This window comes from Pan paniscus, chromosome 15, assembly GCF_029289425.2.
Source record: "Pan paniscus chromosome 15, NHGRI_mPanPan1-v2.0_pri, whole genome shotgun sequence".
NCBI lineage: Eukaryota > Metazoa > Chordata > Mammalia > Primates > Hominidae > Pan > Pan paniscus.
The window spans coordinates 35,832,615-35,858,048 of NC_073264.2; the positions used below are offsets into that span (position 1 = coordinate 35,832,615).

Below are 25,434 nucleotides of genomic sequence, written 5' to 3' on the forward strand. Positions count from 1 at the left end.
GTACAGTGATATGATCTCAGCTCACTGCAACCTCAGCCTCCCAGGTTCAAGCAATTCTCCTGCCTCAGCCTCCTGAGTAGCTGGAATTACAGGTGCACACCACCACGCCCAGTTGATTTTTCTGTTTTTAGTAGAGACAGACAGCGTTTCACCATGTTGGTCAGGCTGGTCTCAAACTCCTAAACTCCTGAACTCCTGATCCACCCGCCTTGACCTCCCAAAGTGCTGGGATTACAGGCAGGAACCAAAGCTACCAGCCTACTCCACGCAATTGTAACAGTTACTAAATACTGTCATTCATCATGTGGGGTGGGGGTGAATAAAGATACATCTTAGCAAAAACAATACAGACAATTCAGGAAAGAGTTTCCAGTTTAATTACATCAAAACTATATCCAAAATAAAAATAACACTCAAAGATTGCTTATAATTCCAGAACATTTTAATTCTACAGAGCTTTAATAAAAAGCCCGACAGTTTCCAAATGTTCATCAAAAACAGAATGAATATCAGTCCCATCAATAAGGGGGAAAAATCAAAGAAAAAAAAAAGGAGAGGGTGAGAGATGTAAGAGATGAATGAAGGTTGACAACTATTCTCCTTTAAAAAGAGAAACACTGCTTCCTCAATGTCACTGAAGGATATGAACAGGCAAGAGGAAAGTAACTGTCCATATTTGCCTTATATACAGTATTGGGTAATTAAATGCCAGTTGGGCTGTTTAGGAATGGCTTGCTAAAACATTGAAAAAATGAAAGACTTCATCCTTGTCGTAGACTGCCACTTCAGTGGAACATTCAGTGCACATGACTGGGTGATAGATTTCTTCCACATCTGTCTCTGCCTTCTCGGCAGCATCTTCCTGGTTAGACCTCATCTTCTTACGGACCCGCCTTTTCTTCCTGTTCTCTGAGGCTTTATATCTTAGAACCTCCTCTTTGTTAATAGAACAATTCATTACAAACATTGCTCTATATTGAGTTTTGTATGATTCATGCCTAAGAGAAAAATGAAATGGAGAATTGGGGTTTATGTTCTATGTTAATAGTTTATCCATTTAGATAAAATTTGAGAATACCAAAAACTTACTGAAATACCAACCAAAGACAAGACACAGGAACAAAACAGCAAGTTTAAAGAAATTTTAAACAGTTGTTTTAAGAATAACTAAAACTTGTGAACACAGCTCACTGCAGCCTTGAACTCTTAGCCTCAAGTGATCCTCCTGCCTCAGCCTCCCTGGTAGCTGGGATTACAGGCACAAGCCACTGCACCAGGCAGAAGAAACATTTTAGTATGTAACAGTGTAAGGAAGAAATGTATCCTCTTTCCTTCTGCTTTTTGAAAGTAACTTTTTTTTTTTTTTGAGATGGAGTCTCGCTCTGTCGCCCAGGCTGGAGTGCAGTGGCGCGATCTCGGCTCACTGCAAGCTCCGTCTCCTGGGTTCACGCCATTCTCCTGCCTCAGCCTCCCGAGTAGCTGGGACTACAGGCGCCTGCCACCATGCCTGGCTAATTTTTTTGTATTTTTAGTAGAGACGGGGTTTCATTGTGTTAGCCAGGATGGTCTCGATCTTCTGACCTTGTGATCTGCCCGCCTCAGCCTCCCAAAGTGCTGGGATTTCAGGCGTGAGCCACCGCACCCGGACGATTCTATTTCTTTTTTTTTTTTTTTTTTGAGATGGGGTTTCACTCTTGTTGTCCAGGCTGGAGTGCAATGGCGTGATCTCAGCTCACCACAACCTCTGCCCCCCGGGTTCAAGTGATTCTCCTGCCTCAGCCTCCCAAGTAGCTGGGATTACAGGAATGCACCACCACACCTGGCTAATTTTGTATTTTTTAGTAGAGACAAGGTTTCACTATGTTGGTCAGTTTCATCTTGAACTCCTGACCTCAGGTAATCTGTCCACCTCGGCCTCCTAAAGTGCTGGGATTACAGGCATGAGCCACCGTGCCTAGCCTGATTCCTTGTATTTCTGTGGTCTCAGTTGTTATGCCTTCTTTTCTATTTCTAATTTATTTGGGCCTTCTCTCTTTTTTTCTAAGAGGTTTGTCAATTGTATCTTTTAAAATTATCAACTTTTAATTTCATTAATCTTCTGGCTTGTTTGTTTGGGTTTTTTGGGGTCTCAATTTCATTCATTCCTGCCTTGATCTTTATTATTTCTTTCCTTTTATTTTATTTAATAAATTAATTTTTTTTTGAGATGGAGTCTCGCTCTGTCACCCAGGCTGGAGTGCAATGGTGTGATCTCGGCTCACTGCAACCTCTGCCTCCCGGGTTCAAGCGATTCTCCTGCCTCAGCCTCCTGAGTAGCTGGGATTAAAGGTGTGCGCCACCACACTTGGCTCATTTTTGTATTTTTAGTAGAGGCAGGGTTTCACCAGGTTGGTCAGGCTGGTCTCAAACTCCTGACCTCGTGATCTGCCTGCTTTAGCCTCCCAAAGTGCTGGGATTACAGGTGTGAGCCACCATGCCCAGCCTCTTTCCTTCTATTAATGTTGGATTTGGTCTGTCCTTGCTTTTCTAGTTCCTTGAGGTGTATCATTAGATTATTTGGGTGAAATGTTCTGTAAATGTCAGTTAGGCTTCTTTGGTCTACTGTGTAGTTTAACTCTGATGTTTCTTTATGGTTTTCTATCTGGATGATCTGTCCATTACTGAGAGTGGAGTGTTGAAGTCCCCTACTATTATTGTATTCAATACTAATACTGTATTGTATCTCTCCCTTTAGATTTTTTTTTTTTTTTTTGAGATGGAGTCTCACTCTGTCACCCAGGCTGCAGTGCAATAGCATGATCTTGGCTCACTGCAACCTTCACCTCCCAGCTTCAAGTGATTCTCCCACCTCAGCCTCCTGAGTAGCTAGATTACAGGCACCTGCCATCATGCCCAGCTAATTTTGGTATTTTTGTGGAGATGGGGTTTCACCATGTTGGCCAGGCTGGTCTCAATCTCCTGACGTTGTGATCCACCAACCTCGGCCTCCCGAAGTGTTGGGATTACAGGCGTGAGCCACTGCGCCTAGCCCCTTTGGATCTATTAATGTTTATATACCTGGGAGTTCCAATGTTGGCTGCATAGATATTTATACTGTTATATAAATTCCTCTTGCTGAATTGACCCCTTTATATAGTAAACTTCTTTGTTTCCTTTTTACAGTCCTTGATTGTAGTCTGTTTTAAGGACAGCTATTCCTATACTGGTTTCCAGCTGCATGAAATATCTTTTCCCATTCATGTTCAGTCCATGTGTCCTTACAAGTGAAGCAAGTTTCTTCTAGGCAGCATATAGTTGAGTCTTGTTTGTTGATCCATTCAGCCACTGTCTGCCTTTAAATTGGAGAAGTGAGTCCATTTACATTGTGTTACTACTGATAAGTAAGGATTTGCTACTGATGTGGCTTGGGTCTGTGTCCCTGCCCCAATCTCATGTCAAATTGTAATCTCCAATGTTGGAGGTGGGACCTGGTGGGAGGTGACTAGATCTTGGGGGCAGACTTCCCCCTCGTGCTGCTCTTGTGATAGTGAGTACTCACAAGATTTGATTGTTTAAAAGTATGTGGCACCTCCCCTCTCTCTCTTCCTCTTGCTCTGGCCATGTAAGATGTGCCTGCTTCCCCTTTGCCTTCTGCCATCATTAAAAGTTTCCTGGCCAGGTGCACTGGCTCAAGCCTGTAATCCCAGCACTTTGGGAGGTCAAGGTGGGTGGATCACCTGAGGTCAGGAGTTCAAGACCAGCCTGACCAATATGGTGAAACCCCACCTCTACTAAAAATACAAAAATTAGCCAGGAGTGGTGGTGTGTGCCTGTAGTCCCAGCTACTTGGGAGACTGAGACAGGAGAATTGCGTGAACCTGGGTGGTGGAGGTTGCAGTGAGCCAAGATCGTGCCACTGCACTCCAGCCTGGGTGACAAGCAAGACTCCCTCTCAAAAAAAAAAAAAAAGTTTCCTGAGACCTCCCCAGCCATGCTTCCTATACAGCCTGTGGAATTATGAGCCAATTAAACTTCTTTCTTTATAAATTATCCAGTCTTGGGTATTTCCTTATAGCAGTGCAAGAGCCGACTAATACAACTACTGGCATTTTGCTGCTTTTTTTCTGGTTGTTTTGTAACTCTTCCCTTCCTTACTGTCTTCCTTCGTGATTAAGTGATTTTCTCTGGTAGTATGTTTTAATCCATTGCTTTTTGATTTTGGTGAATCTATTATAGGTTTTTGCATTATGGTTATCATGAAATCACAAAAAAAACTTACAGATATAACAAGGTTCTTTCTTTTCTTTCTTTCTTTTTTTTTTTTGAAACAGAGTTTCGCCCTTGTTGCCCAGGCTGAAGTGCAGTGGCGCAATCTTGGCTCACTGCAACCTCCACCTCCCTGGTTCAAGTGATTCTCCTGCCTCAGGCTGCTTAGTAAGCTTGGATTACAGGTGTCCACCACGACTCCCGGCTAATTTTTTATATTTTTAGTAGAGATGGGGTTTCACCATGTTGGCCAGGCTGGTCTCGAACTCCTGACCGCAGGTGATCCACGTGCCTCAGCCTCCCAAAGTGCTAGGATTACAGGCATGAGCCACCATGCCTGGCCCAGTTCTTTCTTTTCTCTCTTTATTTTTTTCTTCTTTTTTTGAGACAGAGTCTCACTCTGTCACTCAGGCTGGAGTGAAGTGGCGTGATCTTGGCTCACTGCAACCTCCACCTCCTTGGTTCAAGCAATTCTCCTGCCTCAGCCTCCCCAGTAGCTGGGATTACAGGCACGCGCCAACACGCCCAGCTAATTTTTGTATTTTTAATAGAGACAGAGTTTCACCATGTTGGCCAGGCTGGTCTTGAACTCCTGACCTCAGGTGATCCACCCTCCCCTGCCTCCCAAAGTGCTAGGATTACAGGCATGAGCCACCACACCTAGCCCTTTATTTCTGAGACAGAGTCTCACTCTGTCCCCCAGGCTGGAATGCAGTGGTGCAATCTCAGCTCACTGCAACCTGTGCCTCCCAGGTCCAAACAATTCTCGTGCCTCAGCCTCCCAAATAACTGGGATTATAGGCAAATGCCACCACGCTCAGCTAATTTTTTAATATTTTTAGTACAGAGGGGTTTCACCGTGTTGGCCAGGCTTGTCTCAAACTCCCTGCCTCAAGTGATCCACCCGCTTCCACCTCCCAAAGTGCTGGGATTACAGGATAAGCCACCACACCCAGCCTGGCATTTTTTTTTTTCATTCCACTCCCTCCTGATCTGTATGCTTTCCACTGAGAAATCTGTTGCCAGATGAACTGTAGCTACTTTATATGTTATTTGCTTCATTTATCTTGCTCCTTTCAAGATCCTCTCTTTGTCCATAACCTTTGGACAGTTTTACTGTTTTATTGTTATATGCCTGGGGGTGGTTTTATTTGAGTCAAATGTGTTTGGTGTTCTCTGGCCATAAATATCTCCTTCTCAAGTTTTGGAACATTTTCTGCTATTATTATTATAATTATTATTTTTGAGACCAAGTTTTGCTCTTGTTGCCCAGGCTGTAGTGCAATGGTGTGATCTCAGCTCACTGCAACCTCCGCCTCCTGGGTTCAAGCGATTCTCCTGCCTCAGCCTCCCGAGTAGCTTGGATTACAGGCATGCACCACCACGCCCAGCTAATTTGTTTACATTTTTAGTAGAGACAGGGTTTCACCATGTTGGCCAGGCTGGTCTCGAACTGCTGACCTCAGGTGATCCACCCACCTCCGCCTCCCAGAGTGCTGGGATTACAAGTGTCAGCCACCATCCCCAGCTACTGCTATTAATTTTTTGAATAAGCTTTCTACTCCTTGCTTTTGCTCTACTCCCTCCTGAGTACCAATTCTTAGATTTAATCTTTTGAGATAATATTTTATATCTTGTAGGAGATCTTCATACCTTTTCTTTCTCCTCTGATTGTGCATTTTCAAACAGTCTATCTTTAAGTTCACTGATTCTTTCTTTTGCTGATCCCTTCTGCTGTTGAGAGCCTCTAATGAATTTTTTAGTTCAGCAAATATATTTCTCAGAGTTCCCAGATTTCTCTCTTTTTTTTTTTTTTTTTTTTAGATGGGGTCTCGCTCCATTGCGCAGGCTGGAATGCAGTGGCATGATCTCGGCTCACTGCAACCTCCGCCTCCTGGGTTCAAGCGATTCTCCTGCCTGAGCCTCCCGAGTAGCTGGGACTATAGGCGCATGCCACCATGCCCAGCTAATTTTTTGTATTTTTAGTAGAGACGGGGTTTCACCATGTTAGCCAGGATGGTCTCGATCTCCTGACCTCGTGATCAGCCCTCCTCAGTCTCCCAAAGTGCTGGGATTACAGGCGTGAGCCACTGTGCCCGGCTGAGTTCCCAGATTTCTGTTGTATTTTATTTTGTTCTTCTTTTAGAGACAGAGTCTGACTCTGCCACCCATTCTGGAGTACAGTGGCACAATCATGGCTCACTGCAGCCTCGACTTCCAGGGCTCAAGTGATCTTCCCACCTCAGCCTCCAAAGTAGCTGGGTCTATAAGCGTATGCCAAGACACCAACTAAGTTTTTTTCGTTTTCTGTAGAGACAGAGTCTTACTATGTTGCCCAGACTGGTCTCAAACTCCTGGCCTCAAGCCATCCTCCCAGCTTGGCCTCCCAAAGTAGTGGGATTACAGGTATGAGCCACTGTGCCCATAATTTTTTTAATTATTTCGATCTCTTTGTTAAATTTATCTGATAAATTTCTGAATTGCCTGTGCTGTCTTGGAGATCACTCAGTTTTCTTAAAACTGCTATTTTGAATTCTTGGTCAGAGTTCACATATCACAGTATTGTGATATGTGATAAGGGTTCACTTGATTCCTTGTTTTGTCCATTTGAAGAGGTCATGGTTCCATTTGCTACTGTGTCTTGTGGATGTAAATGTACGTCTTTGTATTGAAGGATTAGTTATTTATTCCAGTCTTCTCTGCTTTGCTTTTTTTTGGTTATTAGATATGTTTGCCTAGAGATTCTTTGTAATTTGCAATTTGCATGTTGATATTCTTTCTTTTTCCTTTCTTCCCACTACGTCATTGCTTCCTTTTTGGCACCAGATGGCACTTTAAGCCTCAGTTCTAGTAAACACTGAGCGTGCTGCCTGTTCCAAATGAAGTGGGGGGTGGGTCCCAAAGAGGATAGGGATATCCCAGTAGGATGGGAATGCTGGCTAGGAGTTCACACTTGGGACCTGGCTTTGTCTCTGGCTATCCTTCTTTGTCTCTGGCTATCCTCAGGGATATTTTTTCCTTCAGGCACTCTCAGTGCTTCCTATGAGTTGAGGCAGGGACAGATCTCTTACCAGAGAACTCAAAAAGGTAAAGAAGCTGGTTGTACACTTCCATCTTACTTTTTCTAATGTAAAAATCATGAGCTCAGGGGAATTTTTCTGCTCACTTGGTGCCAGGCAGATTGTGGAGAAGGATAAGCAGATATGGAAGAACAATTCTCTTACTGTCTGCTTTAAGTTTTTTTTACTTCTCTGTGGCCCTAGAAACTGTCTCCTCCTTATATTGAGATCTGGGATACTGGTGGTGATAGCTTCAGTGCTGTATATTTGGTTTTGGTATTCTGCAGGGGGAAGGAGAGCCAGTTTGCTTCTATGCTGCTATTTTGCACTAGAAAAGATACCTTTTTTTTTTTTTTTTGAGACGGAGTCTCGCTCCGTTGCCCAGGCTGGAGTGCAGCGGCGCAACCTCGGCTCACTGTAAGCTCCGCCTCCTGGGTTCACGCCATTCTCCTGCCTCAGCCTCCGGAGTAGCTGGGACTACAGGCACCCGCCACCGCACCCGTCTAATTTTTTGTATTTTTAATAGAGACAGGGTTTCACCGTGGTCTCGATCTCCTGATCTCGTGATCCACCCACCTCGGCCTCCCAAAGTGCTGGGATTACAGGCGTGAGCCACCGCGCCCAGCCCTTTTTGTTTGTTTGTTTGGAGAGAGAGATGGGGATCTCACCTTTGTTTTGTTGCCCAGGCTGGAGTGCAGTGGTGGTCACAGCCCACTGCAGTCTTGAATTCTTGAGCTCAAGCCATCCTCTCACCTCAGCCTATCAAGTAGCTGGGTCTACACGCATACATCACTATACTCAGCTAATTTTTAATTTTTTTATTTTTTGTAGAGATGAGGTATCACTATGTTGCCTAGGCTGGTCTCAAACTCCTAGGCTCAAGTGATCGCCTTAGCCTCCCATAGCACTGGGATTACAGGCATGAGTCACTGTGCCCAGCTTTAAAAGTATAAAAGCTACATTTAATATAACTATATATAATCAAAATTAATTGTATAAAGATTAGTCACACAGCACCAAGAATCTAAGTACAGAACCTTATCAGAATTCCTGAGTACCTCAAAAGTCTGTTTCTGGGCTGGGCACAGTGGCTCACGCATGTAATCCCAGCACTCTGGGAGGCCGAGGTGGGCAGATCACTTGAGGTCAGGAGTTCAAGACCAACCTGGCCAACATGGTGTGACCCTGTCTCTACTAAAAATACAAAAATAAGGCCGGGCGTGGTAGCTCACAGCTGTAATCCCAGCACTTTGGGAGGCCAACACAAGTGGATCACAAGGTCAGGAGTTCAAGATCAGCCTGGCCAAGATGGTGAAACCCTGTCTGTACTAAAACTACAAAAATTAGCCGGGTGTGGTGGCAGGCACCTGTAATCCCAGCTACTTGGAGGCTGAGGCAGAAGAATCACTTGAACCTGGGCAGCAGAGTTTGCAGCGAGCCAAGATTGCACCACTATACTCCAGCCTGTGTGACAGAGTGAGACTTCATCTCAACAAAACAAAACAAAACTATATATATATATAGAGAGAGAGAGAGAGATATAGATATAGATATAGATCTAGATCTAGATACACACAAAAACTAGCCAGGCATGGTGGTGGCCGCTTGTAATCCCAGCTACCTGGGAGGCTGAGGCAGGAGACTCACTTGAACCCACGGGGCGGAGGTTGCAGTGAGGCGAGATTGTGCCACTGCACTCCAGCCTGGGCAACAGAGTAAGACTCTGACTTCAAAAAAAAAAAAAAGTCTGTTTCTAATTTAAACAAAATATGTATGTGTGTGTGTGTGTGTGTGTGTGTGTGTGTGTGTGTGTGTCCTTCATCCATTACCTTTGGCAATCAAGGCAAAGTGTGGTCATGCAGGCAGGACAATTCAAGACAGCATCACTATTTGGAACAGGCTGTTGTTGACGTGATCTCTGTGGTCCCAAACCATGGTAACTAGAACAGAAGAAGAAAGTGGGGAGAAAAACATATTAAAACCAGATCTTGGTTTCTAGTGTCATTTTCCATTAAAAAGAACCAGTACTATTCAGAGAAATGGCTAATTCTAGGAATAAGGAACACAAGATGAACCTGGAGCATCTTTTAGTGCCAGAAAAGAAGGAAGTAATCAAGAAAACAAAAACAAAACAGTGAGGTGGTTATGACGAAGGGAAACAGGAGCCAACTGAACAAGTCACCAACTGCCAAAGCTGAAACTGAGCAACAAAATAAAGTAGGACTGGATTACAACCCAAAGTATAAAATAAATACCCACGAATCCATGCTAATATAAATGTACTGAATAAATAAATAAATGGGGGAGAACAGACAAATCCCCACACAGAATTCTAAATAATCTATAAAGATGCTCTTCCCTCACAGTGGTGGAGTATAACTCCCTAGTCCTTAAGTCTGGGTTGGACACAGTGACTTCCTTCCAAAGAGTACGGTATGGTAAGGCGGGGTAAAAGACTAACTTTACAGTAGAGAAAGTTAACACTGGTCAGCAAGGTGATCAAGGTCAATATCAACACACAAAACTCAGGTTGGTAGTATGTACTCTTGATATAATGTGATGAAAATGGCTCTCTACTTCTATGTTCTTACTTACAAAAATCCATAATCCCATCCTAATTATGAGAAAAAACAACAGACAAATTCCAACAGAGGGGCCTCCTACATAGACCTGATTAGTGCTCCTCAAAGTAATTAAGGGCACTGAAAACAAGGAAAGTCTAAGAAACTGACAGAGTCAAGAAGAGCCTAGGGAGACATGATAACTAAAAGTGATGTACTATCCTACATGGGATCCTCAAACAGAAAAAGAACAGTACATAAAAACTAAGGAAATGTTTTAAAATTATGGACTTTGATTAATAATAATGTATCAAGGCCGGGCATGGTGGCTCACGCCTGTAATCCCAACATTTTGGGAAGCCAAGGCGGGCGGATCACGAAGTCAAGAGATCAAGACCATCCTGGCCAACATGGTGAAACCCCATCTCTACTAAACAAATACAAAAATTAGCTGGGCGTGGTGGCACACGCCTGTAGTCCCAGCTACTCAGGAGGTTGAGGCAGGAGAATCGGTTGAACCCAGGAGACGGAGCTTGCAGTGAGCCGAGATCACACCACTGCACTCCAGCCTGGGCGACAGAGCGAGACTCTGTCTCCAAAAAAAAAAAAAAATAATAATAATAATAATGTATCAATATTAGTCCATTAATTGGGACAAGTGTACCAAAAATAAAAGTCCATGAATTTTTTAAAAACAGTAAAGCTACATTAAAAAACAAGCATACAGGCTGGGCATGGTGGCTCACGCCTGTAATCCCAGCACTTTGGGAGGCTGAGGTGGGTGGATCACAAGGTCAGGAGTTCAAGACCAGCCTGGCTAACATGGTGAAACCCTGTCTCTACTAAAAATACAAAAATTAGCTAGGCATGGTGGCGGGTACCTATAATCTCAGCTACTTGGGAGGCTGAGGCAGAGAACTGCTTGAACCCAGGAGGTGGAGGTCGCAGTGAGCCGAAATTGCGATACTGCACTCCAGCCTGGGCAACAGAGCGAGACTCTCCCAAAAAAACAAAAACAAAAACAAGCATAGAGCCAGGCTGGAATTACACCTGTAATCCCAGGCCAAGGTGGGCAGATCACTTGAGCCTAGGAGTTTGAGACCAGCCTGGGCAACATGGTGAAACCCTGTCTCTATAAGAAAATTTAAAAAAAATGAAAATAAAAATAAACAAGCATAAACCGGGCATGGTGGCTCACACCTTTAATCCCAGCACTTAAGGAGGCCAAGGTAGGAGGGGATTGCTTGAGCCCAGGAGTTTAAGATCAGCCTGGGCAACATAGCAAGACCTTGTGTCTATTAAAAATTAAATTAGAAACAAAAAAAACAAGCATGCACTCAGGAGGCTGAGGCAGGGGGATCATTTGAGCCCAGGAGTTCAGGGCTACATTGAGGTATGATAGCATCAGTGCACTACAGTCTGGGCAACACAGCAAGACCCTGTCTTTAAATTAAAAAAAAAAATGACCGGGTGCGGTGGCTCATGCCTGTAATCCCAACACTTTGGGAGGCCGAGGCAGGTGGATCATCTGAGGTCAGGAGTTCGAGACCAGCCTGACCAACATGGAGAAACCCCATCTTTACTAAAAATACAAAATTAGCCAGGTGCAGTGGCACATGCCTGTAATCCCAGCTACTCAGGAGGCTGAGACAGAAGAATCGCTTGAACCAGGGAGGAGGAGGTTGAGGTGAGCCAAGATCACATTTGCACTCCAGCCTGGGCAACAAGAGCAAAACTCCATCTCAAAAAAAAAAAAAAAAAAAAAATGGCCTGGCACAATGGCTCACACCTGTAATGCCAGCACAGGAGGTGAAGACAGGAGGATCACCTGGGGCCAGGAGTTCAAGATCACCTTGGGCAACACAGCTAGACCTCTCTACTAAAAAAATTTTTTTAATTAGCCAGGTGGTGTGTGCCTATAGTCCCAGCTACTCAGAAGGCTGAGGTGGGAGGAGTGCTTGAACCCGGGAGGCGGTGTGTGCCTACAGTCACAGCTACTCAGGAAGCTGAAGCAGGAGGAGTGCTTGAGCCCAGAAGTTTGAGGATACTGTGAGCTATAACTGCACCACTGCACTCCAGCCCAGGCATCTCTTAAAAAAAGGTGGGGGCAGAGGGTGTGGAAACAACACAAACATCCATCCCTCAGTGGATGAAAGGATAAACAAATTGTGGTATATACATACAATGGGATACTATTCAGTCATAAAAAGTAGAGAAGTACTGACACATGCTAAAATGTAGATGAACTTCAAAAGCACTATGCCCAGTGAAAGAAGCCAGATATAAAAGGTCACATACTGTATAATATCCCATTCATAAGAAATATCTAAAATAAGCAAATCCACAGAGACAGTGCACAGATCAGTGGCTGCCAAGGGGCTGAGGGGAAGGGTAGGGAAACTACCTAACAGTACAGCGTTTCCTTTTGGGATGATGAAAATGGTTGAAACTACATAAAAGTGGTGGCTGTGCAACATTGTGAATGGTATTAAATGCCACTAAATTGTTCACTTTTAAAGTGGGTACTTTTGTTATGTGAATTTTATCTCAAAAAAAATTTTTAACTGCTCCTTGCAGAGCAGGGCTACCCCATAAGCAGTGTACCTAGAGTAGCCTCATCTCAATTTTTTTTTTTTTGAGACAGTCTCACTCAGTTGACCAGGCTGGAGTACAGTGGTACAACATCAGCTCACTGCAACCTCCACCTCCTGGGATCAAGCGATTCTTGTGCCTCCAGAGTAGCTGTGATTACAGGCACACACCACCATGCCAAGGTAATTTTTGTATTTTTAGTAGAGATGGGGTTTCGCCATGTTGGCCAGGCTGGTCTTGAACTCCTGACTTCAAGTGATCCGCCCGCCTTGGCCTCCCAAAGTGCTGGGATTACAGGTGTGAGCCATCATGCCCAGCCTCATCTCAATTTTTAAAAATCAAATTTGTAAGTAGTTAAAAAGAACAATTTGCTAAATCCACTCTTCATCCACAAAACCTTTTTTTTTTTTTTTTTGAGATAGGGTCTCATTCTGTCGTCCAGGCTGGAGTGGAGTGGCGTGATCTCAGCTCACTGCAACCTCCACCTCCCAGGTTCGGGCAATTCTCCTGCCTCAGCCTCCTGAGTAGCTGGAATTACAGGTGTGCGCCACCATGGCCCCACTAATTTTTGTATTAGTAGAGACAGAGTTTCACTATGTTCGCCAGGCTGGTCTCAAACTCCCGACCTCAGGTGATCCACCTGCCTCGGCCTCCCAAAGTTGCTGGGATTACAGGTATAAGCCACCACCCCGGCCCATCCACATAAACTCTTAATCTCAAAGTAATTTAAAACAGCATCTGAAAAAAAAAAAGTCAGTTTTTCTTGAGGGAGAGATTGACTAACACAGCCTAAATTCAACGAGTTTAAAAAAGAAACAAAAAAACAATTGTCGGGCCGGATGCAGTGGCTCAAGCCTGTAATCCCAGCACTTTGGGAGGCCGAGACAGGTGAATCACGAGGTCAGGGGTTCGAGACCAGCCTGGCCAACATGGTGAAACGCGGTCTCTACTAAAAATACAAAAAATTAGCTGGGTGTGGTGGCAGGTGCCTGTAATCCCAACTACTCGGGAGGCTGAGGCAGGAGAATCTCTTGAACGCAGGAGGTGGAGGTTGCAGTGAGCCAAGATCGCGCCACTGCACTCCAGCCCAGGCGACAGTGCAAGACTCTGTCTCAAAAATAATAATAAAAATTTTAAAAATTAAAAAAAAAAGTCTCACTAAAATTTGCTGGTTATTTTCAAAATAAACTATTGAGCAGTTTTTTCCTCTAACTTTTTTGTTTGTGTGTGTGTGTTTGTGTAAACATATACACACATATTCAAAATGTGAACGTAGTAAAAATCATCTTTCAATCTTTTTTTCTAAAGATTCTAAATATTAACTTTAAGTTCTTACCCCCTTCTCTGTGCATCAACCCAGGCCTGATCTCTGTTATCTTTTTCAGGATCATACAGTAATTCGTCATTTGTTGGAATCTTGTGTTGTTTCTTCTTTTTTTTCTTGGTCACCTGTACTAATTTTGAAAATATTAGGATATGGCTAAGAATCATGTGTCAAGTTCACACTTCTCTAAATGAAGAGTCTCATTTCCCAAGCTACACATTTATTTATATTTTCCCTAAAAAGTTAAAAAAGGGACGGGCGCAGTGGCTCACACCTGTAATCCTAGCACTTTGGGAGGCCAAGGTGGGTGGATCGCCTGACGTCAGGAGATCGAGACCAGCCTGGACAACATGGCGAAACCCCGTCTCTACTAAAAATACAAAATCAGGGCCAGGTGCGGTGGCTCACGCCTGTAATCCCAGCACTTTGGGAGACCAAGGTGGGCAGATCACCTGAGGTCAGGAGTTCGAGACCAGCCTGGCCAACATGGTGAAACCGCCTCTCTACTAAAAATATAAAAATTAGCTGGGCATGGTAGCAGGCACCTGTAATCCCAGCTACTTGGGGGCCTGAGGCAGAAAAACTGCTTGAACCCAGGAGGCAGAGGTTGCAGTGAGCCAAAATCGTGCCACTGCACTCCAGCCTGGGTGACGAGAGCGAGACTCTGTTTCAAAGAAAAAGAAAAAAAATAAAATAAAATACAAAATTAGCCAGGCGTGGTGGCAGGCACCTACAATCCCAGCTACCTGGGAGGCTGAGGCAGGAGAATCACTTGAACCCAGGAGGTGGAGGGTGTGGTGAGCCGAGATCACGCCATTGCTCTCCAGCCTGGGCAACAAGAGCAAAACTCCATCTCAAAAAAAAAAAAAGTTAAAAAAAACCCTTCATCTAATAAACAAGTGCTTGTCCAGGTAGGGTGCGGTAGCTCACAACCTATAATCCCAGAGCTTTGAGGGGCTGAGACAAGAGGATCGCTTGAGGCCAGGAGTTCAAGACCAGCCTGGCCAGCATAATGAGACCCCCATCTCTACACAAATAAAAATTAAAAATTAGCCAGGCACACCTGTAGTCCTAGCTACTAGGGAAGCTGAGCTGGGAGGATGGCTTGAGCCTAGGAGTCTGAGGATGTAGTGAGCTATAATTGCACCACTGCACTGCTGGAGACTGGGTGAGAGTGAGACCTATCTCTAAAAAAGTAAAAAATTTAACAAAAATTTAAAAAATAAAGTTCTTCTCCAACTAATAAGGCATTAAAATGACAGAGGAGGCAAAAATTGTTTATTTACCCAAAACTGGTATCTCAAGGACTAAGTTCAAACAATGAGAATTCAGAGACTCAAAAGAGCCACTCAAAACAAGCCAAGAATAGAAATTATTTATGATGTATGAATATATATATAAAATGCTACTAAAATTAGAACAAAAATATTTCAAAAGTGAATTGAAAAAAAACAGTATGAGGTAAGATACAGTGGCTCACATCTATAATACCAGCACTTTGGGAGGATTGCTTGAAGCCAGGAATTTGACATCAGCCTAAGTAACAAAGCAAGACCCAATCTTTACCAAAAAAAAAAAAAAAAAAAAAGAAAGAAAGAAAGAAAGGAAGAGGAAAAAACCCAAAAAAAAGAGAAAAAAAAAAACTATGGCCATCTACATACACTAGACTTTTTGAATGTATTCTAGCAGGCAGGGAGTGGTGGCTCATGCCTGTAATCCCAGAACTTTGGGAGGCCAAAGTGGGCAGACAACCTGAGATCAGGAATTTCAAACCAGCATGACCAACATGGCGAAATCCTGTCTCTTCTAAAAATACAAAAAGTAACCGGGTATGGTAGCTTGTGCCTGTAGTCCCAACTACCAGGAAGGCTGAGGCACCAGAGTCGCTTGAACCCAGGAGACAGAGGCTACAGTGAGCCAAGACTGTGTCACCGCACTCCAGCCTGGGTGACAGAGTGGGACTCTGCCTAAAAAATAAATAAACAAGGCTGGGCGCGGTGGCTCATGCCTGTAATCCCAGCATTTTGGAAGGCTGAGGCGGGCGGATCACGAGGTCAGGAGATCGAGACCATCCTGGCTAACACAGTGAAACCCCATCTCTACTAAGAATGCAAAAATTTAGCCGGGCGTGGTGACGGGCACCTGTAGTCCCAGCTACTCGGCAGGCTGAAGCAGGAGAATGGCGTGAACCCAGGAGGCAGAGCTTGCAGTGAGCTGAGATGACGCCACTGCACTCCAGCCTGGGCGATAGAGCGAGACTTTGTCTCAAAATAAATAAATAAATAAATAAACAAACACATACATTCTAATAGGTCAATATTTAAGTAACAATGCATAAAAGTATAATATTGTTCTTTACCACAGAAATTTGCTATTTGAATATTTCATTGTAATTACTGAAATAATTAGTTTTAGCTCTTGTTATGTTCAACCTTGCTCAAATTTTATAAAAATTCAATTTTCAGGCCGGGCACAGTGGCTCACGCCTGTAATCCCAACACTTTGGGAGGCCGAGGTGGGTGGATCACAACATCAGGAGATCAAGACCATCCTGGCTAACACAGTGAAACCCCTTCTCTACTAAAAATACAAAAAATTAGCCGGGCATGGTGGCGGGCGCCTGTAGTCCCAGCTACTCGGGAGGCTGAGGCAGGAGGATGGCGTGAACCCGGGAGGCAGAGCTTGCAGTGAGCTGAGATTGCGCCACTGCACTCCAGCCTGGGTGACAGAGCGAAACTCTGTCTCAAAAAAAAAAAAAAAAAAAGAAAGAAAGAAAGAAAGAAAGAAAAATTCAATTTTGAACATAGAGGCTGATTAAAAATCAATGCATTAAGAAAAATTCTGCAGGAGGAGGCCAGGCGCAGTGGCTCACACCAGTAATCCCGTCACTTTGGGAGGCTGAGGCGGGTGGATCACCTGAGGTCAGGAGTTCAAGATCAGCCTGGCTAACATGGTGAAACCCTGTTTCTCCTAAAAAAACAAAAAATTAGCCAGGCATGGCGACAGGCGCCTGTAATCCCAGCTACTCAGGAGGCTGAGGCAGGAAAATTGCTTGAACCCGGGAGGCACAGGTTGCAGTGAACCAAGATGGTGGCGCCATCGCACTCCAGCTTGGACAACAAGAGCGAAACTCCATCTCAAAAAAAAAAAAAAAAAAAATTCTGCAGGAGGATTAAAACATAGAAACTATTTTCAGGCATGAAAACAAATATTGCTACTATAGGGAACCTAAAGGAAGAGGGGGGAAAAGCCCTGAGGAGGGGAGGTATTGAGTTGGGACACACTCTCTCTCACTCCCTAGGTACACCCAAGCAGCACCACTGTTGGTGCCATGTCCTCACATTCCTGTGTCCCCAGCTTTTTTTTTTTTTTTTTTTTTGAGACAGAGTCTCACTCTGTTGCCCAGGCTGGAGTGCAATGATGTGATCTCAGCTCACTGCAACCTCTACCTCCCTGGTTCAAGCAACTTCCCTGTCTCATCCTCCCGAGTAGCCGGGATTACAGGTGCATGGCACCAAGCCCGGCTAATTTTTTTGTATTTTTAATAGACATGGGGTTTCACCATGTTGGCAAGACTGGTCTAGAACTCCTGACCTCAGGCAATCTGCCCACCTCTGCCTCCCAAAGTGCTGGGATTACAAGCGTGAGCCACCACGCCCAGCCCCCAGTTTTTCTTATTAATCAATCCTGCTTTTGTTTTCACATCAATGGCATCCACTTTATTTATTTATTTATTTTTTTGAGACAGTCTCACTCTGTCGCCCAGGCTGGAGTGCAATGGTGCAATCTTGGCTCACTGCAACCTCCGCCTCCTGGGTTCAACTGATTCTCCTGCCTCAGCCTCCCAAGTAGCTGGGACTACAGGCGTGCGCCACCATGCCTGGCTTATTTTTGTATTTTTAGTACAGATGGGGTTTCACCAAGTTGGTCAGGCTGCTCTTAAACTCCCAACCTCAGGTGATCTGCCTGCATCAGCCTCCCACAGTGCTGCCATTACAGGTGTGAGCCACCATGCCTAGCTGTAATTTCTTAAAAGACCAAACTCAGAGGGAAATCCTAACATCTAATAATTGTTAGGTAAACCTTTTTTATAAAATATAACTGCTAAACCTGGTAAATAGGTTACTTACCTGCTCTGTCTTCATCCTCGGAATCAGAATCAAAATATATATCATCGTAGTACCTCGTCGGAGCTGTTGCAACTTTTCCATTTCCTGAGGAAGATCCTATTCAAACCAGAAGTAAAGTTTACAGACTAAATCATACATAATTCACAAGGCAAAAAACTCCATATTTTCTTCCATCACCTCAAAGCAATATCAACTCATTCACAATCTCATTTGATGGTGAAATATTTTCACATCAGTGAATTACTCGATGTCTATGCCCCATACAGTTACAGAGAACTGGCCCTCCTTAAAATGTTCCAAATCTTGAGAAAATTCTTCTCTCTCCCTTCCCACAAATCTCATTAAATAAAATAGCGATATTTTCAGGTTGCCAGCACACATATCTCTACCTTTCAGTCATACAGTATACCATGCAGAACATAGAACAAACATTTTGTTCTAAGAAACATTAGGAGAAAAAGGGTAAGAACCCTATAGAAGGCAGGAGGAATGAGTCAAGGACACATTCTTCTCCTCAGTTGTGCCCAGGGCCATGACATTACCTACACTTATGTCATCATATGCCCATATCCCTAATTCCTCTTAGTTAGCATCTGCTTTAGTTTTTATTATATTTTTATATGCTTTCAGATTTTTCCTGCTAATACATAGCATATCAGGGTGGAAATCAATGCTGAAGAGTCCTACTTTCTTTTTTTTTTTTTTTTTTTGAGACTGAGTCTCACTCTGTTGCCCAGGCTGGAGTGCAATAGCACGATCTCGGCTCACTGCAACCTCTGCCACCCGGGTTCAAGTGATTCCCCTGCCTGACCTTCCCGAGTAGCTGGAATTACAGGCAACTGCCGTCACTCCCGGCTAATTTTTTGTGTTTTTAGTAGAGACAGGGTTTCACCATGTTGGCCAGGCTGGTCTTGAGCTCCTGACCTCATGATCCACCCACCTCATGATCCACCCACCTCTGCCTCCCAAAAGTGCTGGGATTACAGGCGTGAGCCACTGCGCCTGGCAGAAGAGTCCTACTTTCACAAACCAGTTTTCAGGTCAGGTACATTTTACATAAAGACCACGTATCAAAATGAACTATGTTTCATTACTCACTAAAGTGAAACAGAAATTTGTGATGATACATAATCAAATCTGCCACATTTTAGTGCCATCTAACCCTAAAAATACTTTTGTAAGTTTGTGTGTCTTTTTTTTTTTAACTCGAGTAAAAACTGCAAAATAAAATTATGCAAGTAAACAGTAATAACTAATCTCTTTCCAAGAACACAAGACAGTCATCAAACAAACTCCAAGCCAGGCACAATAGTTTATACCTATAATCCCAGCACTTTGGGAGGCCAATGCAGGAAGATCACTTGAGCCAGGAGTTTAAGACCAGCCTGGGCAACACAGTGAGACCCTGTCTCTACAAATTTTTTTTTTTTTTTTTTTTTTTGAGACGGAGTCTAGCTCTGTCACCCAGGCTGGAGTGCAATGGCACAATCTCGGCTCACTGCAACCTCTGCCTCCCGGGTTTAAGCGATTCTCCTGCCCGGCCTCCTGAGTAGCTCGGACTGCAGGCACGTGCCACCAAGCCCAGCTAATTTCTGTATTTTTAGTAGAGATGGGGTTTCACTGTATTGGCCAGGCTGGTCTCGAACTCCTGACCTCGTGATCCACTGCCTCAGCCTCCCAAAGTGCTGGGATTACAAGCATGAGCTACCACGCCTGGCCCTTTTTTTTTGAGACAGAGTCTCACTCTGTTGCCCTGGCTGGGGTGCAGTGCTGCGATCTCGGCTCACTGCAACCTCCGCCTTCCAGGTTCAAGCAATTCTCCTGCCTCGGACTCCCAAGTAGCTGGGACTGCAGGCACGTGCCACCATACCCAACTAATTTTTGTATTTTTAGTAGAGACGGGGTTTCGCCATGGTGGCCAGACTGGTCTCGAACTCCTGACCTCAGATGATCCACCCACCTCGGCCTCCCAAAGTGCTAGGATTACAGGTGTGAGCCACTGCACCCGGTCGCTACAGATTTTTTTTTTTTTTTTTTTAGATGGAGTCTCGCTCTGTCACCCAGGCTGGAGTGCAGTGGCGTGATCTCAGCTCACTGCAAGCTCCGCTTCCTGGGTTCACGCCATTCTCCTGCCTCAGCCTCCCGAGTAGCTGGGACTACAGGCGCTCGCCACCACGCCCGGCTAATTTTTTGTATTTTTAGTAGACACAGGGTTTCACCGTGTTAGCCAGGATGGTCTCAATCTCCTGACCTCGTGATCCGCCCGCCTCAGCCTCCCAAAGTGCTGGGATTACAGTCGTGAGCCACCGTGCCTGGCCCAAATTTTTTTTTTAATTATCTGGGCACAGTGGTACATGCCTGTAATCTCAGTTATTCAAGAAACGGAGGTGGGAAGATCATTTGAGCCCAGGAGTTTTAGGCTACAGTGAGCTATGATCATGCCACTGCAGTCCAGCCTGGGTGACAGAATGAGACATTGAATCTAAAGTAATAAATAAATAACTGTTTTTAAATGAGAAAAGGAAGACTCTAGCTCAGACTGTCAAATACATTTACTCCTTCATTCAATAAATATTTATTGAGCACCTATTGAAAGTGCTGGGGACATAGAAGAGCACAAATAAGGTTCCTGCCCTTACAGAGCTTACAAAAATATATATAAAATTGAACCAAAAGTTTACCAGTTCCCAGAGAGGATAACTTGTCCTCCATTGTTTTCATGGTAGAATTTAATTCAGCTTCCATCTCCTTTTCAAATTCATCTTCACTAGATGATTCACTTTCTCCGGTAAGACATTCTCTGATGAGTTTTCGTTTTTGGTCAGGAGTTCCATGTAAAAGCACATCCACTTCATCCTCAGAGCTAGCATACATTTAAATCAAAAAGAATATGAATATTTAAAAATTAAAATAATTTTAAACTCCCAGCATCTCACTGTCCAACAACAATTTTAAGTATTACATGGTTACATTTGATGTACTTATACATTACATATAGCTATTCTCACTTAATAAGCCAGTTCTGCATATTTCCAATCTTCTTTAATTTTTTTTTTTTTTTTTTTTTTTTTTTTTTGAGATGGCATCTCAGTATGTGACCCAACCTGGAGTGCAGTGGCATGATCTCAGCTTACTGCAACCTCCACCTCCCCAGTTCAAGCAATCCTCCCACCTCGGGTTCCCCAGTAGCTGGAACTACAGGCACATACCACCATTCCCAGCTGTTTTTTTGTTTTTGTTTTTGTTTTTTTTTAATTTTTGTCGAAATGGGGTTTCGCCATGTTGCCCAGGATGGTTTTTTTGTTTGTTTGTTTGTTTCTTTTGAAACAGAGTCTCGCTCTTGTCGCCCAGGCTGTAGTACAGTGGCATGATTTCTGCTCACTGAAACCTCCACCTCCTGGGCTCAAGCGATTCTCCTGCCTCAGTCTCCCAAGTAGCTGGGATTACAGGATTCAGAATCCGTCTCAAAAAATACATAGATAGATAGATAGATAGATAGATATCCTGGTTGTGATACTGCAATTATAGTTTTGTAGTATGTTAACACTGGAGGAAACTGGGGAAAGAGTACACAGGATCTCTCTGTATTTTTTTTTTTATTTTTTATTTTTTGAGATGGGGGTCTCCCTGTGTTGCCCAGGCTGGAGTGCAATGGTGCCATCTTGGCTCACTGAAACTTCCGCCTCCCAGGCTCAAGCCAACCAACCGCCTCACCCTCCTGAGTAGCTGGGACCACAGATATGCACCACCATACCAGCTAATTTTTTGTATTTTCGGTAAAGACATGATTTCATCATGTTGCTCAGGCTGGTCTTGAACTCTTGAGCTCAAGTGATTCTCCTGCCTTGGCCTTCCAAAGTGCTGGGATTACAGGTGTGAGCCACTGCACCAGACCTGTATTATTTCTTATAACTGAATGTGAATCTACGAAAACTTCAAAATAAATTGTTTAATTTTTAAAAACTGAATCACAAAGCGAGAGTTATTTTTTCTACAAATTTCCTTCAATCCTTGTGATTATCTCAACCAAAGTCTCAGTTTTCAGCACTGCTGGGAAAGGCAGTAATACATCATGGACCCTAGATATGCAAGTTAAATATGCCAAGAATGCAAGGTTCTGACCACTGTTCACTCCAGCCATTTCTCAGGATTGTGTTTGCAGCGAACAACCTTGAGGAATGAGATGATGTCTCCTTCCAGGACAAAGAGCAGATGTATTTACTGTCTGCTATGAAAGAGGTGGATTCTCCAAGCTCAAGTAGTCTTTAGCCACGATGCCAACCCACTGAATGTGCAGCATTCTTCTAGGACCCTCAGCGTAATACCTGTAGGGTTGATAAGCAAGAGCAAGCCACACAAACATGATGCTCATGCTGCTTGCTGTGCTATGTGTAGTCTTATCTTTGACCCAGGAGTCTCATGTCTTCGGTCAGCTACCGTGAAACAGTTAACAGGCTACAATGTATTAGTTTATAAACAGTGTAAAATTAAATACTGACAGACACCTAACACTAATCTCCCTTTTTAAAATAATAACCATTTGGCTCAGAGCCTACAGCAGGCAATACTGTCTGATAACATTGTTTTGTTTTTATAATATTTATCTTTACAGTTACCTTACCAGTGGCAACTGTCACAGAATTATAAAGCTTCCTTAAAAAAATGATACAACAGTCCTGGCTCCGTGGCTCAGGCCTGTAATCCTAGCACTTTGGAAGCCCGACGCAGGCAGATTGCCTAAGGTCAGGAGTTCGAGACCAGCCTGGCCAACGTGGTGAAAACCCATCTCTACTAAAAATACAAAAAATAAGCCAGGTGTGGTAGCGCATGCCTGTAATCCCAGCTACCCAGGAGGCTGAGGCAGGAGAATTGCTGGAACCCAGGAGGTGGAGGCTACAGTGAGCCAAGATTGCACCAGTGCACTCCAGCCTGGCTGACAGAGTGAGACTCTGTCTCAAAATAAATAAATAAATAAATAATTGAGACATACATATATACATACCTCCTTTCACAGACAGGACCCATTAACTGAAACTCTTTTTCACAGGGAATCCTGGTATCTATCCTCACTCCCGACAAAAGAAATCTTAACAGCAGTCTGATTTCCCATGCATCCAATGTCTCCCCATGACAATATGAGGAAACATTGTTCTTTTGATTTTTTTTTTTGTTTTAAGAAATGAGGTCTCACTATGTTGCCCAGGCTGTTCCTTTACTACCAGGCTTAAGAGATTCTCTCGCCTCAGCCTCCCAAAGTCCTGGGATTACAGGCATGGGCCACCACACCCAGCCAAAGCTGTTAATGAAAGCATGGCTTTACAGAAAGCTTCTTTAGGCAGAATGAATGTTTTAAAGTTTAAGAATAGGATCTGCTGACAGCTTAAGAAATAACTAAATTTGTGTGGAAATATCTCCGCAAAATAGCTTCAAGTTTCCCTGGTAGAATAAAGCCCACCCTTCTGGAAATCCCACGAACCTTCTTCTGTGCCTATCTCAGGTCAATATTCTCTACAATGCTCTGCCAAGAAATATATATTTTATCTTATTACCCTTATTATACTATAAGCCTCTGGAAGACAAGGACCTTATGATTTACCTCTGTAGCTCAGAGCGAGCATAAAACAGTCCCTGTCAAAAAATAAAAATAAAAAAGGCTGTTCAATATTCCGTTATTTCTGTTTATGGCAGTTTAGTCTTCAAGATGGACACTTCACATTAAGTCCTGTGAGCCTCACAACAAACATAGTGTGTTATACTATGTTATATAGGTTATACAATTATGTTATTATAGTTCAATTTTACAGGTAAGTAATCGAGGATAACTGACTTGCCTTCCGTCATTCTGCTACTAAGGTGTAGAGACAGGTTTCGATCTCATTGCTTTTGAAGATTTACACACGGTCCCCCGTGATTCCGGAATATCCCTCTTCCTACAGGCGACATCGGCACCGCCTCCCCCCGGGGCTGCGCGACCCCATCAGGAAAGCCCTTTGGCCTCGCACAAGTAACAGGCACGACAGGCTCCCGAGCCGCTAGGGTCTGCATAGGCTCGGCAGGCGCAACGAATGGAGGCGACCGAAGCCAGGCCTCGACCCAAATCCTCGGGGGCCAGGGTGGGGCGGGAGCCCACCTGCTCAAAGCCGGCTCCTCGTCGCTAGGCTCTTCAACCGCGTAGGGGTCGTAGTCATCCGGCAGCCGGTTCATGGTGGCCTGCAGCAGCCTATACCGTCCACAAGCAATTTGCAGCGTCTCTGTTTACACCGCAAGTCCAGTCCCTAAAGCGCCCCTGACGCCACTTCCGCCTGAGCGTCCCAGTGCCCCTTGCGCGCCCGCGCAGACCGACAGCACCGAGGGGGGCAGGTAGAAGGCGGGGAAGGGGCGGAGCAGGAGCGAAAAAGGGCGGGGACGGGACGGGGGCGGGTCTTAATCCCACCATTTTCTTTTTTTCTGTTTTTTTTTTTTGGAGACGGAGTTTCGCTCTTGTTGCCCAGGCTGGAGTGCAATGGCGCGATCTCGGCTCACCGCAACCTCCGCCTCCCAGGTTCAAGCAATTCTCCTACCTCAGCCTCCCGAGTAGCTGGGATTACAGGCATGCACCACCACGCCCGGCTAATTTTGTATTTTTAGTAGAGGCGGGGTTTCTCCATGTTGAGGCTGGTCTCGAACTCCTGACCTCAGGTGATCCGCCCACCCCGACCTTCCAAAATGCTGGGATTACAGGCGTGAGCCACCGCGCCCGGCCAATCCCACCATTTTCTTCCGCAGCTTTTGCTTACAGGAAAATAGCAGCTACCTTGTCACCAAAAATAATAATGATGGGCACCCTCATAAGTGACAGTCTCTGAGGTGAACACGCTACATGCAGCGTCTCACCACCTACGAAGCAGGAATCTAGACGCTGAGGGACATACAGCCCGAAATCCAATAAGTCCTCAGACACCAGCACCCACATCCCTCCAACCTCGCCTCTAACCCTTATGCCTTCCACACCATGAGGCTCTCAACCTCTCCTTCACACTGTTCACTCCTCAGTCTGACTGCGGCCTCGACAATCTACGAAAAGTTATCTTTTCTCGTCATCTTCCCAGTCCCCACTTTTGCTCAGCCCTCAACTGATCCCACTCGATACCTGAGAACAGGCAGATGACAGCCACTTGAGCTCCATCGGGAGACTGTTTCTAACCCTGTTTCTGAACCAGGAACTCGGGTTCCTGCCTCCTACCGAGACACTGTGGCACTCTCTAAAATGTGGAGTAGCTGTAATAAATCTACTCCTGTATTATGCTTTACAGTGCAGGTCTTAGTTTTTCTTTTTTCTCATTTCTTTTGAAATGGCATCTCGAACAAAGTCCACCAATCCCTTTACAAAAGAATGAACTGCTCCTCTGTGTGTACTTCATAGAAGGTGGAATCGGACAGAGGCAGGTTAGTGACAGTTATTCCTGAAATACAGGAGCAGAGTACAGTCTGTTGTGGTTTCCCGGATTCCGCGCCTAGCTCAGCCAATTAAGCATGAGACATAG

General features: G+C 44.5%; 1 protein-coding gene across 2 annotated transcripts; it reads right to left on the reverse strand.

The window, feature by feature from the left end:
* Positions 1-354: 354 nt before the first annotated feature.
* On the reverse strand, positions 355-24,620 carry EAPP (E2F associated phosphoprotein). 2 transcript variants are annotated; one of them, XM_034937419.3, is made up of 6 exons: positions 24,042-24,608; positions 20,593-20,774; positions 17,912-18,007; positions 13,794-13,911; positions 9,134-9,244; positions 355-998 (listed from the first exon to the last, which is right to left on the reverse strand). In XM_034937419.3, exons 1-6 carry the CDS (start codon positions 24,113-24,115, stop codon positions 722-724), a joined length of 858 nt encoding a protein of 285 aa, XP_034793310.1. In that variant the 5' UTR covers positions 24,116-24,608; the 3' UTR covers positions 355-721. The 2 variants fall into 2 exon arrangements, with proteins under 2 accessions (XP_034793310.1, XP_034793311.1); XM_034937420.3 differs by lacking the exon at positions 13,794-13,911 and having other exon boundaries at positions 961-998; positions 24,042-24,620.
* Between the last annotated feature and the right edge of the window lie 814 nt (positions 24,621-25,434).